The 18,550-nt window shown below is 49.5% G+C and overlaps 1 protein-coding gene across 18 annotated transcripts in view; it reads left to right on the top strand.

Moving 5' to 3' along the window:
* The window catches only part of PRKAG2 (protein kinase AMP-activated non-catalytic subunit gamma 2), a 310,044-nt gene that overhangs the window by 266,782 nt on the left and 24,712 nt on the right, over positions 1 to 18,550 (top strand). For 9 of the 18 annotated variants that reach the window (XM_069588745.1, XM_069588761.1, XM_069588760.1 and 6 more), the window contains 3 exons: positions 2,198 to 2,301; positions 16,767 to 16,848; positions 17,900 to 17,958. In XM_069588745.1, the coding sequence (XP_069444846.1) occupies positions 2,198 to 2,301; positions 16,767 to 16,848; positions 17,900 to 17,958 (245 nt within the window). Of the gene's footprint in view, positions 1 to 2,194; positions 2,302 to 16,766; positions 16,849 to 17,899; positions 17,959 to 18,550 lie in introns of all 18 variants that reach the window. The other 9 variants (XM_069588744.1, XM_069588746.1, XM_069588754.1 and 6 more) reach the window with 1 other exon arrangement.

The following is an 18,550-nucleotide window of genomic DNA, read 5'->3' as shown; positions in this document are numbered from 1 at the left end:
AGCCTGAATGCCAGCCAGTGTCAGCTGACTTTGTTCCACGAGCAGGAGGGAAGATGTGGAAAAAGGCGGCTGTGCCAGAGGTGGTGGGAAAGATGGGAGTTTGAATTCCGAGTTACAGTGCCCCAAAGAGAGGTCAGAATTGGAAATAGAGGTTTGGGAGTAGTTCACTAAACAGCTTTATCATGAAATTGGCAAACCACCCAGCATGGACTCTGTTCACCACAGTCGGAAATAGAATAACGGGCTTCTTAACACAGTCAAGGAAGTTGGTTCCTGTCATGGCGTTTTACACTTTTAACTCTCATCTCGCTAATTCTGTTGTCTGTAATCACTTAGTCATGTCCGACGCTTTTGTGACCCCATGGACTGTAGGCCACCAGGCTCCTCTGTCCATGGAATTTCCCAGGTGAGAATACTGAAGAGGGGTGCCATTTCCTTCTCCAGGGGATCTTCCCGACCCAGGGATCAAACCCATGTCTCCTGCATTGGCAGGGGGGTTCTTTACTGTTGAGCCATGAGGGAAGCTCCATCTTGCTAATTAGTATGTTTAATAAAGTGAGATGTTGGGCTGAATGAACTACAAGCTGAAGTCAGGATTGCTGGGAGAAATATCAACAGCCTCAGATAGGCAGATGACACCACCTTAAGGTAGAAATCAAAGAGGAACTGAAGAGCATCTTGATGAAGGTGAAAGAGGAGAGTGAAAAAGCTGGCTTAACACTCAACATTCAAAAAACTAAGATCATGGCATCCAGTCCCAACATTTCATGGCAAATAAATGGGGGGAAAAATGGAAACATTGACAGATTTTATTCTCTTGGGCTCCAAAATCACTACAAAATCACTATGGATGGTGACTGCAACCATGAAATTAAAAGATGCTTGCTTCTTGGAAGAAAAGCTATGACAGACCCAGACAGCATATTAAAAAGCAGAAATATCATTTTGCCAACAAAGCGCCATCTAGTCAAAGCTGTATTTTTTCCAGTAGTCGTGTACAGATGTGAGAGTTGGACCATAAAGAAGGCTGAGCACTGAAGAATTGATGCTTTTGAACTGTGGCACTGGAGAAGACACTTGAGAATCCCTTGGACAGTAAGGAGATCCAACCAGTCCATCCAAAGGAAATCAGTCCTGAACATTCATTGGAAGGACTGACGCTGAAGCTGAAGCTCCAATATTTTGGCCATCTCATGGCAAAGAACTGACTCATTGGAAAAGACCCTGATGCTGGGAAAGGTTAAAGACAGGAGGAGAAGGGGACAAAAGAGGATGAGATGGTTGGATGGCATTATTGACTCAATGGACATGAATTTGAGCAAGCTCTGGGAGAGAGTGAAGGACAGTGAAGCCTGGTGTGCTGCAGTCCGTGGGGTCACAAAGAGTCAGACACGACTTAGCTACCAAACAACAATAATAAAGCCTGTTTTTTGCTCCCTGGATATTTTATCCAGGTAATCTAAATCTTCCCCAAATGTAGAGGTCGGTGTGGGCTGAGCAGTGTGGAGGTGTGTCCTGTGAGTGGACCAGGAGATAGGAGTGAGGTCCTTGCAGGCAGAGCACTGGGCCAGCAGCCAGCCACAGCCACAGCCTTGCAATCCAGCACCTTCTCATTCCTTTTGCCAGTTGTCCATTAACTTCTACAGGAATTGAAATAACAGAGATGATGTTATACAGACTTGTTCATGCAGTTACTGTTTCCAGGTCTCCTTAAGTAGATCCTTATTTCCATTTCGTGTTTGTATAAATGATGCCTTTAACATTTTCAGGTTTCCAGTTGTTCCTTGCTAGTATGTAGAAATACAGTACATGTGTGTTTTTGTTTTGTTTTTCACTTTGCTGTCTGTGACCTGCTAAACTTTTTGGTTTGGTTTGGTTTGGTTTGGTTTGGTTTTGTTTTGTTTTAGATCTGTGAGCTTTTTGTAATTCTTTGGTATTTTCTATGTAGAAAATCATATAGTCCGCCAAATACAGTTTTGCTTTTTCGTTTTCGGCCCAGAGGCTTCATTTCTTCCTTTGCCTTCTTGCATCAGCAAGGACAGCTAGTGGCAGGTGCTTCTCGCTCTTACAGAGAAAAGCATTTCTTATTTTCCATTAAATGCGTTAGCAATAGGTTTTCCATGCATACTGTTACTCTGATAGAGGAAGTTCTTGTTTACTTACCACTGATACTAGCCTTGTTTTTCCTTTTCAGCAGAAGACTCAGAAAGCGGTGTTTACATGCGATTCATGAGGTCTCACAAGTGTTACGACATCGTTCCGACCAGCTCCAAGCTTGTCGTCTTTGACACCACATTACAAGTGAGTGAGGCCCGTGTCCCTGAGTTTGGGCTGTGTTATTTCGGTGGCTGTTCTGTCATGGATTTTGGACCCAGTCCTTTCTGCATATCAGGGCCTGTGCTGAGGTTTACCGTCTGAATTCTCAAGCATCACGGCAGTCTTCTAAGGAACGCACTGTTTAACAGATAAGGAAGCTCATCATCTAGCGTCTTCTCATATTCTAGAATTTGAGAACTTGGTCCACAGACCCAGGGAGTCATGGGGTGGAATCCGAGCTCAGGCCTCCCTGACATGTGTGCATCCCGTTCCCTCCTCGGCACATCCTGATGCCCTGTGTTAGTTATTTACCAGAATGAAGTTGAAAAAACTTCAGTTATAAAGAAAAAAATTACTCAGGTGGATAATCTCTTAAGAGAAAACTGTCAATCTCTTTCAGCAGAAAATTTGAACCCGATTATTATGGTATTAAAATTGTGCTTACTGCAACTCGTTTTACACCAGTATGACTTACAATCGTATGTGGAAAGTGCCAGATAATACACTCAATATACTCCAGTTACATCCAGTGTAATAAGATATGTGTGCATGCCTATGTATTCCTGTGTGCATGTAAATTTATGCATAAATCTTTACCAAGAGGATTACATTTGCTTGGGTTCCCCAGAAGTAGCCGTCAAGGCAGGAATTCACGGCCATCGGCACTTTATGAGGGCATCATCCCCGTGGGGAGCCCCCGAGGGGACTGGGGGAGAGTGGGGAGGGGCTGAGGGCCTGCAGGGGCAGCTCTTAGGTGAAGACCACCGCTCCTTCCCTCAGTGGGACTCCAGTGGGCGAGTGCGTTCACCCCGGGTCCTCGGCTCCTTGTCCAGCGGGGTCCTGGGAGCCCTGCCCAGCCCTCTGGCCTGTGGGCCCCCCGGGACACCCTGTGGCTCTTCCCCCAGGACGCCTGGGCTCTAGGGGACCACTCTGTCTGCATTTGTCCTCAGTGCCCAAAATTCTCAGGAATGTGAAAATTGCTTCGTCCTTAATTTTATTTTCCAATTGTTTCTGATTTTTGGGTAAATTGGCCTGATACCCTGTGACTTTGGCAAATTCACCTGGGCCCAGGCACCCTTCGAGGCCCCTTCTCCAGCTCTTGATTCCTTGACTCAAGGAAGACAGAGCGGTATCCAGAGGCAGGATCTTAGGGAAGCAGACAGTAACTTCAGGAAACCTTCTCTACCCCTAAAACTACGGACTGCAGTAGTGAAGCACCTGGAAATTCCGAATTCCCCAAATATGTAGATCACCCCGTCTTACCCAAAAACATCTGCCAAAGGCCTGACCGGAGGCTTTCCAGCAACAGAAAAGCAAGTGATCCCAGGTTTCATTCTTACTTAGCTTTTCCCTCGTCGTGAAATGGACTCTTTCCTGAATGTAGCATTTAGCCAGGGCGAGTGATATGTGAAAAAGGTGATGCTTTATGAATCTTCAGAGGTCACTAATCCAGTGACTGTCACCCCCCTTGATTAATAGAAGCTGCCTGAGCCTCATCCCATGAAAGTCACGAATCCTGTGGGCTCCATGCTTCCAAGGAGCTGAAACAGGTTGCCATGGAAATGGGGGTGACACGTTGGCACTGGTGACAGCAAAGTTAATTATGTGTCTGAAAGGCTAAGCAGACCGTTGTCTAGACGCAGCCTGTAGGGTGACCGTGGACACGTCCCGAGGGCGAGGGACGCAGGCTGGGGGCTGCAGCGTGTCCGTCCCCGGGACCACACGACGGTCACCCTCCTCTCGAGGTGGCAGCCGGGACAGCGCCCGGGGTGCCCGCGGTGGGGCAGCACGGAGCCATCGAGACAGGCAGAAGCTTGTCCAGAGTGTGTTTCAGGTAAAAAAAAGAGATGTATTCCGCTCACGTCACTCTGAGGGTGTCAGAGACACTGCTGGCCTGGGGGGCCGGGGTCAGCCGTCCGCGCGTGAACTGAAAACGGGTCGCAGGAAACAAGCGACTAGAGAGGCCTGAGGGGGCGGGGGGGGGGGAGGATGGCCCCGCCCCGGCGCCCGCGCCCCCGGCCTCTGAGCCCGCGGGCCTCCTGCGGCTTGGGCTGTGATGCCCCCGTGTGTCGTGTCCGCGGACACGCAGCGCCTGTCTCCTGGTGCCCTGGAAGCCAAGTGCACGTCCCAGACTCCTGCTCCTCGGGCTGACTGGTTCTCCCTCGAGGTCAGCGGTCGTCACAAGGCCCTGACGCTGGTGTGACTAAGGTGGGGGCGCTGCCCGGCTCCCCGCTACTCCCTGGAGGGCAGGAGCCTGCCTTAGATGGTTCCACAGCTGGAGATGCTGACAGCCCAGCACTCGGGCTAGACAGGCCCGATGCACCCTCTCTGGGTGGGCTCTGGGCTTGCACAGTCCCTCGGCCTTCAGCTGAGTTATTCTTCCTCTGCCAGGCCCTGTAGGAAGCCAGGAGCCATTTCTCAAAAGGAAAATAACGACCTGCAGAAGAAAGTGTGGGGTTTTTTTCGAAATCTTTTTCCCGCCCCAAACCAGTGACTCGCCTGTTGGTGCCCGGTGGGCCATTCATCCAGCGGCCCCAGCTCTGCCTCTAGGGGTCGCAGGCGCGGGTGGACGAGGAGCCCACCTTGCTGCAGAGCCGTGCCCTGCTCTGGGCCCTCTGAAGACCGCTGTCGCTGGTCACTCAGTGCACAGGTCAGAGCAGCACTCAGACAGGGGCGTATTCTTCCGAAGGCCCAAGAGGTGGCGGGGAGCAGGAGGCAGGCAGAGTCTCACGGGGTTGGGGGGTCTCTGACGCTCCAGGCTGCTGCCCACCCTCTGACCCTGATCCCTCTGGCTTGCGGACATCACTCTGAGACATCTGTAAAGTGTTGCTCCTCCTTGCCCGTCAGACCAGGCAGCCCGATGTCGTCGATGTCACCATGCGTGACATGAGGCCTGGGGGGCCGGTCAGCATCTCTGTGGACGGTGGAGTCAGAGAGCATGGGAGTGGGCTGTGTCTGCCAAGACGGCCTGTACCTCGGGGGCCGAGTACCTCGGTCCAGAGAGAACGCGCTTGCTAGTGGAGCTGCAGGGTCCAAGATGCTTAGCTGGAGTTGCAGGAATCCAGCCGCATGGGCAGGTTCCCCCCGGAGTGTGACGGTCAGCACCTCCATCTCTGTGCTTCCCCAGGGACACCGTGCTGCCCCTGGCTTGCCAGCCTGTGGTTTCGAGGGGCATCCTGCCCGACCATAGCATCCCATGCGCTGTGTGTCCGAGAGCCAGAGTAGGGACCCCAGTGCTCCATTCGGGAACTCAGGGGTACCCGGTACGGCCTGCAGACCCCTGAGCTCTGGGGCTTGGCCTTGGCTGAGACTCCATCTGTCCCCTGGAAGACCATTTGCCCCACTTGACTGCAGCTACAGTGGCGTTGGGAGCGCTTGGAAGTGGCGTCTGTTCAAGGCCAGTGCCTGGTGACCCTGGAAGCTCTGTGCTCAGCCGTCCTGGAGAAGTAGCAGTCCCGGGTGAGGCACCGTCCTCGGGACCCTGACCGAGTTTGGGACTCGGGTCTGGAAATGGTGGGAGGATGGGACTGCACGTTGATGACTAAAGCGGGGTTTCAGACCCTGGGCCAAGAGTTTTTCTGGCTGTGTGGATCAAGGAACATTTCAGAGGCCAGGCATCCGCCTCATTCCCAGGGATGCTGTAACCGGTCAGCCATCGCCAAGGGCCCGTGGATCAGACAGAACGCTCACCCAAGCTGGGTGCCTGCTGCCTCGTCCTGGGCAGCTCAGTGTAGCCCTGCCCTCCCCCGGAGGACCCTCACCCCACGCGCATCAGCGAGGTCCACACGGGCGCGCCCCCTGTGGAGTGCCGCCAGCACACAGCTGCTCAGGGTGGAGCGTCCCAGCGCGCAGACCCGGGGAAGGTCTGGCGGGGAAGGGGGCTGGGGGCTGGGCGCACAGGCACACGTGCTGAAATCTCCATAAGCCCGTGGGCTCACTCTTCCTCCCCAGAGCACCAGAGTTCTGGCATCTCGGCATTCCGCAATGGCCTACATTCAAGGCCGTCAACTCGGAAAGCTTTTGAGCCTTCCCAGCGGCTGCCCTAGATGTCACGTCCATGCTGCTGGTAACTCCACCAAATCCCATGTTATCTAGAAGCAGTTCCCATGCTCAGTTTCCAGGTTTCTGCAGATATGAAATGGCGAAGCCCTGTCCCTGTCCCCACGTGTGAGGCCCTCGCTGGGGCAGGGTGGAGCCTGACTCAGGTCTCAGGGTGGCAGGGGGTGGCTGCAGTTGTCTGGGGAATGAGTGACCCCATGTGTGCAGGGCCTCCACCTTGTCCCTGGGCCTCCAAGCCAAGACAGGCGGTTCTGACACCAGCCCTGTCGCTGTGCTGGGTTCTGGGGTTGAGCCAAGTCAGCGCCTCGGCTTTCACGTCCAAGACGCGGGGAGGCAGTGACCCCTGGGGTGGTGACGCTCTGTCCGCTGTGTGAAGGCTCCGTCCCCAGCCTGGCAGGGCTCTGCCCACACCAGAATCCACATTCCTTTCGCCGCAGCGACTGCATCTCTGGCCCCGGCTCTCCTCTGGCAACTGCAGGCTGGGGCAGGGACACCTGTCACGGGGAACCCTGGTTCCTTCTCAGTGCTCCCTGCCCGGGGCCACGGGGTCTGGGCCCCACTGACCCGGAGCTCAGCACTGTGTTCAGGCCCCAAGACATGAGCCCAGTCCCAAACCCTCGCTCCCCAAAACCCTCCTGGGTGCATTTCTGATCCATTGGGGTCCAGTCAGGACACAGAAACCACAGCAGTCATTGAATAGAAAGCTAACATATGTTGGTATAATTGGATGTAAGTTACCTGGGTAACTGACAGGGTAAATGCTGACCTCTAAACTGTCCTTCTTGTTGAGGGTGAGAGAGGAGAGTGAAAAGCCTGGCTTAAAACTCAACACTTAAAAAACAAAGATCATGGCATCGAGTTCCATCATTTCCTGGCAAATAGATGAGGAAACAGTGGAGACAGTAACAGACCTTATTTTCGGGGGCTCTGAAATCACTGCAGACGGTGACTGCAGCCACAAAATCAAAAGACGCTGCTCCCTGGAAGAAAAGCTGTGACAAGCCTAGACAGCTTATTAAAAAGCAGAGACATCACTTTGCCAGCAAAAGTCCATCTAGTCAAAGCTATGGTTTTTCCAGTATTCATGTACAGATGTGAGAGTGGGACCATAAAGAAGGCTGAGCACCAAAGAATTGATGCTTTCGAACTGTGGTGCAGGAGAAGACTCTTGAGAGTCCCTTGGGGAACAAAGAGATCAAACCAGTCCATCCTAAAGGAAATCAACCCTGAGTATTCATTGGAAGAACTGATGCTGAAGCTCCAGTACTCTGGCCGCCTGATGTGAAGAGGTGACTCATTGGAAAAGACCCTGATGCTGGGAAAGATTGAGGGCAGGAAGAGAAGGGGGCAACAGAGGATGAGATGGTTGGACGGCATCTCTGACTCAGTGGGCATGGGTTTGAACAAATTCTGGGAGATGGTGAAGGACAGGGAAGCCTGGTATCCTGCAGTCCCTGGGGTCGCAGAGTCAGACACAACTTAAGGATTGAACAACAGCAACACCAGGAAAGCCCCACTTGCCTACTTTAGAGACAAGAAAGATAAGGGTTCAGCCTGTTCCCAAAATTCATGCTGCAGGGGCTAATAAAGAGGAAGAGAGATGTTTCAGCTCATTTTGTGCTTTTTCATCGTCAAGGACAAAGATCTTCAAAATGGAAGAAGTGCAATCAATGGTGATTAGAAGAAGCTAAGTCCAGGGTAGGTGTGGAGACTGTAGGAGGTTGCCTGTTTGCTTCCTGGCCCCAACTTGTGCAGTGGTGTCGGAGGAATTGTGGAGACCAGGTGAGCAGGTCTGAAGCCTGAGGCCTGAGGCCAGAGGTAAGAGGAAAAACAAGATTCCTGGAAAAACAGCCAGGCACGCAGTGTCCATCCCAGGTAAGGTGTTTGAATGAAGCATTAACAAAAGTAGTAGTCTCTAGAAACCTGTCATGGCCTGACCCCAGAAAGTGAGGGCGAGGAACCTGATTTCCTCTTTGGATCATTCGTAGCTGTGGTAATACCGTGAAGGAAAGGCCAGTCTGGGGGCTGACAGAGCCTGGCACAGTGTCCTGATAGATAAGATACAGAAGTGTATTTAGGCAGCTCAGCGAATTAATGGCTCATTATGGACAGAGGATGAGAGGGTTGGATGGCATCACTGACTCAATGGACATGAGTTTGAGCAAGCTCTGGGAGTTGGTGATGGACAGGGAGGCCTGGCGTGCTGCAGTCCATGGGGTCGCAAAGAGTCGGACACGACTGAGCGACTCAGCTGAACTGATGGACCTTAAAAGAACGTCAGTGAAATCTCGGTCTCCCTTGAGTGAGGCTCCTGGTGGTTTTGGATTCCTCTCCGGGACCAGGCCACCTGTCACTCCAGCCAGCCCTGCCTCCTGCAGGCTCGGTGGGCAGCACCCTGCCTCAGGAACTAGCAGGGGACGAGCAGCTGGGTAAGCGCCCCTGCCTCTCCCCCTCCAGGAGGACAGTCCTCAGAAGACCCCAGGGGAATCAAGCCCTGTCAGGCCGGCTCGACCACCTGCCCCCCTCTTCCTTGCAGGCCTGTGTCACTCCTACTCCTGGGGTCATCTTCTCAGATAAGCCACGGGAAGGCCAGGCTCTGCTTTCTGGGGTAATCTAGCTAAGAAATTGTTGGAAGCCTTAAGGTTCTTTCCCTCTAAGCCCATCAGCATTTGGAGCAGTGCCTTGAATATTGATTTTATTGGCAGCATCATCTACTTAACAGATGATTTGAAGCTGAGAGAGAGAAAATAATAACCAAGATCCAGAAGGATTCCTCAATAAGCTGAATGAACCCTGGGTCTAATTAGTAAGTCCCTGCTGTCCAGAACAATGAGAATTAGAGCGTATCGGTATTCCAGAAAAGACTTAAGTGGTCAGAACCACGGTGTGAGGCTGACCGGGGGGGAGGGGGGGCTCACACAACAAATGGTGGGCTGTTACAGGAAGTACAAGCAGTGGGCTTCACCGGTCACGTCGTTTAGAGGTGGTGCAAAAAGGCTTGCATACCAACAGCGGTCTCTGTTCCTCCTCGCCCCCTCGTCGTATTCCCAGAAACAGCAGTTCAGCTGTTAGGCCTGGCAGTCACTGCCACCTTAGCTCGAGTCATTCATTTTAAGGCACTTTTCTTCTGCCTAACTTGGCACCTAGTTGCTTTGTTCCTCGCGTGGCTTCCTTCCTCCCCTCCTGCCGCCCCCCCCCCCCGCCCCCATTAACCATATCTAGGGGGTGTTTTCATGGATCTGACTGTCTCATGTTGTACTGCGGTGACATTTCCTATTTGTCCAGTTCAATGTTATTCCTGGAGCTCAGAATCCTTCCATTTTTAATTTTCTTTGATCATCTAAGGCTTTTCCCACCATCTGACCTCTCAGTAGGATTTCCTGTGCAGTCAGGCGGGGCCCGCAGGCTTGCAGCCTCTTGCAGACCCACCCCTGCTGCTTCTGCATCTCCTCCTCGGTCATCACCATCACCCGAGACCCTTACTGCTTCATGCCGTCAGTGCCTCCACCCTCTCCTGATAACCTGAACGCAGGCTCTTCTGCGCTCTTGATTTATTCCCTGTGTTTTGGTGGAGCACTTTTCCCCGGAGCTTCCTGCCTCGGTGACAAAGGCTAGGGCTGCGTGACAAAAGCCCACAGACCGGTGGGCTTCATTTCTCCCAGCTCCAAGTCCTCTTGGCTGGTGAGGCCTGTCTTCCTGGCTTGCAGACAGTTGCCTGGGGAGCAAGACCAGTCTAAGTCTTTCTCATGAGGACAGTGGTCCCACCCTGGTGACCTCCTCTAACCCCGTTCAGCTCCATCACACTGGGGGTTGCTGTTCAGCAACCCCATCCGACTCTTTGAGACCCCATGGACTGTAGCCCTCCAGGCTCCTCTGTCCATGGGATTCTCCAGGCAAGAACACTGGAGTGGGTTGTCATTCCCTTATCCAGGGGATCTTCCCAACCCAGGGATTGAATCTGTGTCTCTTGTATTGGCAGGTGGATTCTTTACCAGATGGCTCAGACAGTAAAGTTTCTGCCTACAGTGCAGGAGACCCGGGTTCGATCCCTGGGTTGGGAAGATCTACTGGAGAAGGAAATGGCAACCCACTCCAGTATTCTTGCCTGGAAAATCCCATGGACAGAGGAGCCTGGTAGGCTACAGTCCATGGGGTCACAAAGAGTCGGACACAACTGAGAGATTTCACTTTCACTTTCTTTACCACTGAGCCACCAGGGAAGCCAGGTCATGTTGGGGTTCAGTTCAGTCGCTCAGTTGTGTCCGATTCTTTGTGACCCCATGAACTACAGCACGCCAGGCCTCCCTGTCCATCACCAACTCCCGGAGTTTACTCAAACTCATGTCCATTGAGTCAGTGATGCCATCCAACCATCTCATCCTCTGTCGTCCCCTTCTCCTGGCCTCAACCTTTCCCAGCATCAGGATCTTTTCACATGAGTCATACTGGGGTTAGGAGGATTCAAAGCTTGGTACACTTCCCAAGAAAATACACATGAGAAAGCAGTTACTTGAAAAGTTAAACGTTGGTTGCACTCAATCTGTAGACTGTACAGAATTCCATAATGTGTATTTCGAATGTTGAAGTCTTTGTTCCACTACTTCTAGCTGCCAGTGTTGCTAAAGAGAAAGCTGTAGTGTTTTTTCCTTCTTTAATCTCGGTCTTTGATGTGTGATTTCTTTTCCCCCTCTGACGCTTTAGAGGTTTGCTCCGTATCTCCGGGGCGCCTCAGTTCTGTTCCTCGTGCCTGGTTGTAGGGTTTTCCTCTTGCGAGCCGGCACCCAGTGGGCCTTGGGGCCTGACCTGTCACTCGGTCTGAGTTCCTCGTGCTGTTTCTCCCGAGGTCATCTTCCTGCTCTCTCCTTTCTTCTGGAACTTCAGCCAGGAGCTCATGGCCCCTGTACTGCTCTTTAGCATTCTTCTTACGTCCCCTTTTTGTTCTGTTTTCTTCACCGCCTAGAGCTCATGAGGCTTCAGTGTTCAGGGCTGTGCCAAGTGGCGCACAGTTACACAGAGAGCACCCACGGCTGGAGGAGCACGCTGTTCACCCGGGGCTTCCGCCTGGCGGGTCTCACTCAGGAGTCGGGCCAGCTGTCTTTTCCATTGGAAGCACCCAAGTGTTCATCTTTGTGCATTTTATTTCTGATGCAGTTTCTCCGGAAAAAGTCCTCTGATGGTTGATGCGGTTATGATCTGATTTGAAACAATCTCCCTGCTTGTTTTCAGAGTTGCCCCCGCCTCCCCCGGGCATTCGGAGCCTCCTGTCGTAGGCTTCCCTCCATACCTGACTCTCCCTCCCCACGCCTGACTCTGTCCCCCATGCCTGTTAAAATACAAAATTTTTAAATGGTATCCATTTAAGTAAATTGCTCATCAGGTGAAAAGAAAGAAATTTTTCAAAGGTACTCAGGGACCCTGTCGTTTTTCCCTGAAGACTGGAACTCGATTGTGCCCGTCCGCTTTTATCCTGTCTCTGGTAATTGGTGACACCCTGTGCCTTCTGTAGTTGTGAAGTTTTCTAAGTACAGTTTCAAAGGACTCCGCACACGTGATGCTAAGGAAGCAGGTTTAGAAGGTCTCCTGATGGTGCAGAAGCTGCAGCCAAGCCAGAGGAGGGACAGGCAGGGCTGCTGACCGGCGGCGCCGACACGCACCCCCCTCGGGCTGAGAGCGCGTCCTGTCCACTCCAGAGGGTGCTGTCCCGTCTCTGGAGGGGCGACTTGTGGCCCCCTCCCTCCATGACGTGTCGACATGTCAACAGTCTGTGTGGTTGAAGTTAAGACAATAAATCTTTCTCTGCTTCTGGTCTGGTTTGTAGAGACTGGAAAATTAAAAGCTTTTTTCCTTTTTAACTCTTACTGCTGAACATCTTCAGAGCAAGTCTGGTTCATGCAGTCACTTGCGGGAACTCCCTGGTGGCCTAGTGGTCAGGACTCCAGGCTTTCACTGCCGAAGGTCCAGGTTCAGTCTCTGGTAGGGGAACTGAGATTCTGCAAGCCACGTGGCATGACCCAAACAAAAAAAAAGCCCATGCAGTTGTGAGGAAAACGTTGTCAGTTAGCCTCTTGTGTGGCTGAGAATGTCGGGGCTCAGAGAGGGCAGAGGGCCTGAGCCAAGGAAAAGCCAAGGTCAGCCTGGTTGGTCCTGCAGCTTTGCCCCTCTGAAGGCCGTGGGAGATGTCTCTGCTTCACTCTCAGCATTTTCCTCAGCATCTGGCTTCCCGGGTGGCTCAGCTGGTAAAGAGTCCACCTAGAATATAGGAGACCCGGGTTCGATCCCTGGGTCGGGAAGATCTGCTGGAGAAGGGATAGGCTACCCACTCCAGTATTCTTGTGTTTCCCCTCTTCCCTGGTGGCTCAGCTGGTAATGCCTGCAATGTGGGAGACCTGGGTTCGATCCCCGGGTTGGGAAGATCCCCTGGAGAAGGGAAAGGCTACCCACTCCAGTATCCTGGCCTGGAGAATCCCATGGACAGAGAAGCCTGGCAGGCTACAGTCCACTGGGTCGCAGAGTCGGACAGGACTGAACAACTGACACCTAATAGCTTGCAAGTAGCAGGTCAGGCAGAGAAGTTATTGTGGAAAAGCAGGATGTTTTCCTGTTTCTGGAGGGACAGTCACCGTCTTCAGAGTCTTCAGAGTCAGCCCCTGCTTCTGCTGGTGTGCCCATCTGTGCACGTGTTGCTTCTTTGAAAGTGAACATCCTTTTCCCATCTGGTCGATTCAGTTTTCTCTTTGCCTTTGATTTCTAGCATCTTACCTGTGATGTGCTGGGTGCGGTTTTCTTTGTGTTTCCTGCCCTCGTTTCATTTGACTCTTTATGATAGATTACAGTTTTCTATTGAAATTCACTGAATTGAAGATGATTGGAAAAATGCGTTTGGAAAAACTTCCAGAAAGATTATGGAGCTCAGTCCATGCCTTTTCTCTCAATAGCTGTAGCTCCTTGAATCCGGCCTGTGTGGTGCCTGCCAGCGCTTTCCCATCAGGGTTTGCATACGGTCTGTCCAACTCGGGTAGTTGTTTTCAGCTATTTCACCATGGCCAAACCAGAACTTTCACGGCTGTGGTCGCTCAGGCTTACATGAATGACCCTCGTGAATCATTTTTACACTGGTTTTTCTGTGCTAAATCTCTTATTTTGAAGAAAACAATGAGCAGTTTGTGGTTTTAAAAGTGCCCCCACTCCTGCCTACTCCAGCCAGTTAGAAAAACAAGCTGAGCAGGTATTTAATGTGTTTCAGAATCTATCTGTCCATGACTTTCCCCGTATCCTGTGATGGCATTTTCTAGGCCCACCATCAAGGATTCCCAGATTCCCATGGTCCAGATAGAAACAGACCATTCACCCTCGCTCACCACCCCCGGATGCCGTTTAGTTCCACACACTGTGAATGTTTTGTGATCCTTGATACAAGCTGTGGTTCGAAAACCATCTTAGCAGTTTGTGGATGCCGTTCAGTTCCCGCCTGACCCTCATGCCCTTGGACTGGCTCTTCTCATCGCCTCTCCCCAGTCCCCTGCCCATTTATCCAGCAGGTTGATGGAGTCCCCGCTGTTCTGAGGACAGTGCCAGGCTCAGCCAGGACAAGTGTGGGAAATGGCCAATGGGAGTCCCCCTCAGCTCCAGCCGTCTTTCGGCTCCTGTTCTGATGAGCCAGGCACCTCCATCAGTCACTCTTGTTCCGTAAATAAAGGCAGAAACCAGTGCCAACCCATTACTCTTCCTCTGACATGAAGCTTTCAGTTCCTGTAATCCTCCCATTTGTTTTCGCTGTTATGTTAACAAGGGGTTTGGGAATATAGTGGGTGAAAAAAGAGCCTTTTTCTTCCTTGGTTATAAACATAACTATAACACAGAATTAAAACAATTTTTAAGACATACACTTCACTGCTTCAACTCCTTAGTATGGAAGTTTACATTTTTTTGCTTCTCTTTGATCTTTTCTGTTTATATACATGTTCTATGTAATTATAATGCATAATGTTATAGTCTGCATTTTCACTGCCATAAATCCTCCCCGCCCCCCCTACTTCAACACAGTCTTCACAGTTACACTGTTTGGTACTTTTTTTTCTCATTGGTATGCCAGTATTTAACAAGTTTGCGGGAGGCAGATCTTTTTTCAGTTTTCTGTAGTAGAAATAATGCCACACTGAACATTATCGATTCAAAAATCCTACTCCTGAAATTTTTGTGTAACTAATTCGACAGAGAAAAAACTGGTACACAAACAGTATTTTTGTGATTCTTGATACAAGCTGTGGGTCAGAAACTATTCTAACAATTCGTGATGCCACCGGTGGTTTTACAGCCACGCCTGTATTAGGTGTTGCAACTTAAAAATATTGGCTTATTTAGCAGCTATAAATGATAGTTTTAATTTGCTTGAACTTTCATTTCTTTGATAATCAGTAAAATTGAGCCATTTTCCAGATGCCCTTTGCTCTCTATATTTAGAGGTCATTGTCATCACTGAGCTTAGTAAGTCATCACCTCCACCGCCTTCTTTCCCTGCCATAGTATCTGGGAGGGTGTTTGTCTTGGGGGCTCAGAGAGATTCTGCACGTGAACTACTCTGAACAAAACCCAACCCACGACGGGCATATGGTGGTGGGTGTCTATCTCAGAAATGTATAAAAGTACGTGTATATTTTGTCCTTCATTCCTTCTCTTTCTCACCCTCAGGGAAATGAAGGAGGTATGCTTGATGCTTTGTTATTAAACATATGAAAAACAGATTTTCATTTCAAGTACTTTGATACAACTTCAGTGTTTTCAAATGAACTGATAACCACCTATAAAAGGGATTAAACTCTGAAGTTTAATTCTTTTACGTGGTGTTAATTATATGAAGTCTGTATGTAGCCAAGATACTTTAGATACAAGAAAAAAGTTTTTGAGGTTAATTGCATTGTGTGTTTCAAAAAATAATCTCCAATCCCTGTATACCTTGCAATATAATACAGAAGCATATTGCTTATATTAATACATTCAGTTATTTTTAACTTATCAAATTACAAAACTCAATGTTGAAGATAACTGGTAAAATTAGGTTGAATATTTTAATAGGTTGATGCAAACATAAATAGCATTTTCAGTCCATGAATTTTAAATCATTATAACTAGGCTCAAACACATCTTTATTAATCAAATAGGAACCATTACAGTGGACACATTTTTGCCAGTGAGAAGTTTATTTGTGTAGCATAACAACCCATGCTTTGGGATTTGACAAACTCCAGGAAAGCATTTTCTGCCTCCTGCTGATTGAAGAATTGTTTTCCCTTCAAAGAGTTGTCGAGAGGCTTGAAGAAGTAGTAATCAGTTGGCGAGAGGTCGGTGAATATGTGGTTTGAGACAAAACTTCGTAGCCCAATTCCTTCAACTTTTGAGGTGTTGGCTGTGCGACATCAGTCGGACTTTGTCGTGGAGAAGAATTGGGCCCTTTCTGTTGACCAGTGCCGGCTGCGGGCCTTGCCGCCTTCAGTGCTTCTCATTGATCTGCTGAGCGTGCTTCTCAGAAGTAATGGTTTCTCCAGGATTCAGAAAGCTTAGTGGACCAGACAGGCAGCAGACCACCAGGCAGTGACCGTGACCTTTTTGGTGCAAGTTGGGCTTTGGGATGTGCTTTGGAACTGCTTCTTGGTTTAGTCACTGAGCTGGTCACTGCCAGTTGTCGTATGCAATCCACTGTTCGTCGCACATCACAGTCCAATCGAGAAATGGTTCATTGTTGCGTAGAACAGGAGAAGATGACGCTTCAGAACGACGATTTTTCTGATTTTGAGTTAGCACGTGAGGCACCCACTTAGGGAGCCTTTCACCTTTCCAGTTTGTGTCAAATGCTGCATGACCACAGGATGGCCAGCACTGAGTTCTTTGGTAGCTTCTCGCGTAGTTGTAAGAGGATCAGCTTTGAGGATTGCTCTAATTGGTCCTTGTCACCTTCCGACGGGCGGCCACTGTGCTCCTCATCCTCAAGGCTCTCGCCTTCTTTGCAAAACTTCTTGAACCACCACTGCGCTGTGCGTTCATCAGCAGTTCCTGGGCAAATGTCATGTTTGTCTTGTGAGTTGTCTCCGCTACTTTACAACCTGTTTTGAACTCAAGAAATTGCTAGAACTGGCTTTTTGTCTATCATCATTTCCATAGTCTAAAATAAACAAAAATACACAGCAAGTGATAAGTCATTAGCAAAAAAACATAAAGCGAGAAAGGCGCATTAAAATGATGTATAACATAACCACATTTAAGAATGGATTCCAATATCAAATGGCAAATTTCAACAATGCAAAACCACAGTTACTTTTGCACCAACCTAATAGCTGAAGGTGCTTTTCTCCCTGCATATGTATGACTAAAAATGTGTGTTGTTTCTCTTGTCTTAGGTTAAAAAGGCCTTCTTTGCCTTAGTCGCCAATGGTGTTCGAGCAGCACCTCTGTGGGAGAGTAAAAAACAAAGTTTTGTAGGTAAGCAGTGCGGGCCTGGGGAGAAATCTGGACACCTGAGGTGCTGGAATCCAGCTTGTAAAACATGACCAAGTTAGAAACACCGTTACTTTTTATATCCTGTGAGGTTGGGCTGCTAGTAAATTCAAAACATTTATGAACCTTATTGGGTTTCTTTTCATCCAGCACCTTTTTGGCTCCAAAGCTTCCTCCGGGCCTTTCCCGGTCCCGAGAGCCCCAGGAACCCGGGGTCCCCAGGAACCCGGGGTCCCCCGCCTGAGGCCTGCCCTCTGCTGGTCGGCAGCTCTGCTAGGTTCCCACTGCAGGGCACCCCTGTTTCCTCCTGGGTGAACGTCTTTCTGACACAGCAGGTGAAGTGATGGAAACATGGTTGATGCCTTTGCTACATCATTGTTACGCTCTTAAAAATACCAAGGACTCCCAGTATCTAGGCTCCATAATATGTCCCCTTAGGAATCGGGGTAGACTGTGGGTGTTGCCCCTTCTCAGCAGGCACTGCATCAGCTTGAGATGACTCCCTGTGTCTGCCTGCCCTCAGGCTGCAGCTTCATCAGGGAAGCGGTACTTGTCTTCATCCCTGTAATCCTGGTGTCTGGCACACAGTGGGCCCTTCATAAATTGTGCCTGAGGAAGCCATTGTTTTTAGCAGGATTCTCAGGAAGCCATCCACGTGCCACCAAAAGTGTCATGTCTCTAGAGCTTATGGTATACTTGATCCTAAAGTATCCGAAATTATTTGCATGCAGATGCAAGTCTTTCATGAAGTTTTTGTAACATTCAGAAAGTTTTCTCTCAGTGAATTGCTAAATATTGTGATTAATTCCATTAAATACTATTATGCTTTAACTTCAGTTAAATTTGTATATCTTAGTTTGGGGTAGATAATTAACAGGTTAATAGTTTTAAATGATATATTAAGTTGTGCTGGTCATCATTATAGTATAATTTAGAAGGTTTTCTAGTAAATAAATATTTCAGGTTTGCTTATCACCTGAAATTTTCCTTGAATGCTTTTATAGTTTTATATTTAATATGTAATTCTTTCTTCCAGGAATGCTAACAATTACAGATTTCATTAATATACTACATAGATACTATAAATCACCCATGGTAAGTGCCAGAAATCCTTATGTCAAGTAAGTGGAACTGTGTATGTCTATCCATGTATTTCGTGTGTGTGTGTGTGTGTGTGTTTTAAGATTTTGTGTGTACTGGGCTAGCGGTGCTGGTGGTTGATCTTTCCAAATACACACGTGCACACACACACACACACACACACACACACAGAGCTTCCCAGATAGCTCAGTACACACACACATACACATATGGCTTCCTAGATAGCTCAGTTGGTAAAGAATCCGCCTGCAATGAAGGAGACCCCCGTTCAAGTCCTGGCTTAGGAAGATCTGCTGGAGAAGGGAAAGGCTACCCACTTCCGTATTCTTGGGTTTCCCTTGTGGCTCAGCTGGTAAAGAATTCCGCCTGCAATGTGGGAGACCTGGGTTCGATCCCTGGGTTGGGAAGATCCCCTGGAGAAGGGAAAGCTACCCACTCCAGTATTCTGGTCTGGAGAATTCCATGGACTGTACAGTCCTTGGGGTGCCAAAGAGTGGGATACAACTGAGCAACTTTCACTTTCATATATATATGCAGGAAACTTCAGTGTAAATTAGTCTGATATTTGAAGCTTGAAGAAAGTAGT

The sequence above is a fragment of the Ovis canadensis genome, chromosome 4 (genome assembly GCF_042477335.2).
Source record: "Ovis canadensis isolate MfBH-ARS-UI-01 breed Bighorn chromosome 4, ARS-UI_OviCan_v2, whole genome shotgun sequence".
Taxonomy (NCBI): domain Eukaryota; kingdom Metazoa; phylum Chordata; class Mammalia; order Artiodactyla; family Bovidae; genus Ovis; species Ovis canadensis.
The sequence above is the reverse complement of the archived record's forward strand: the minus strand, read 5'-3'. Positions and strand labels throughout refer to the sequence as shown.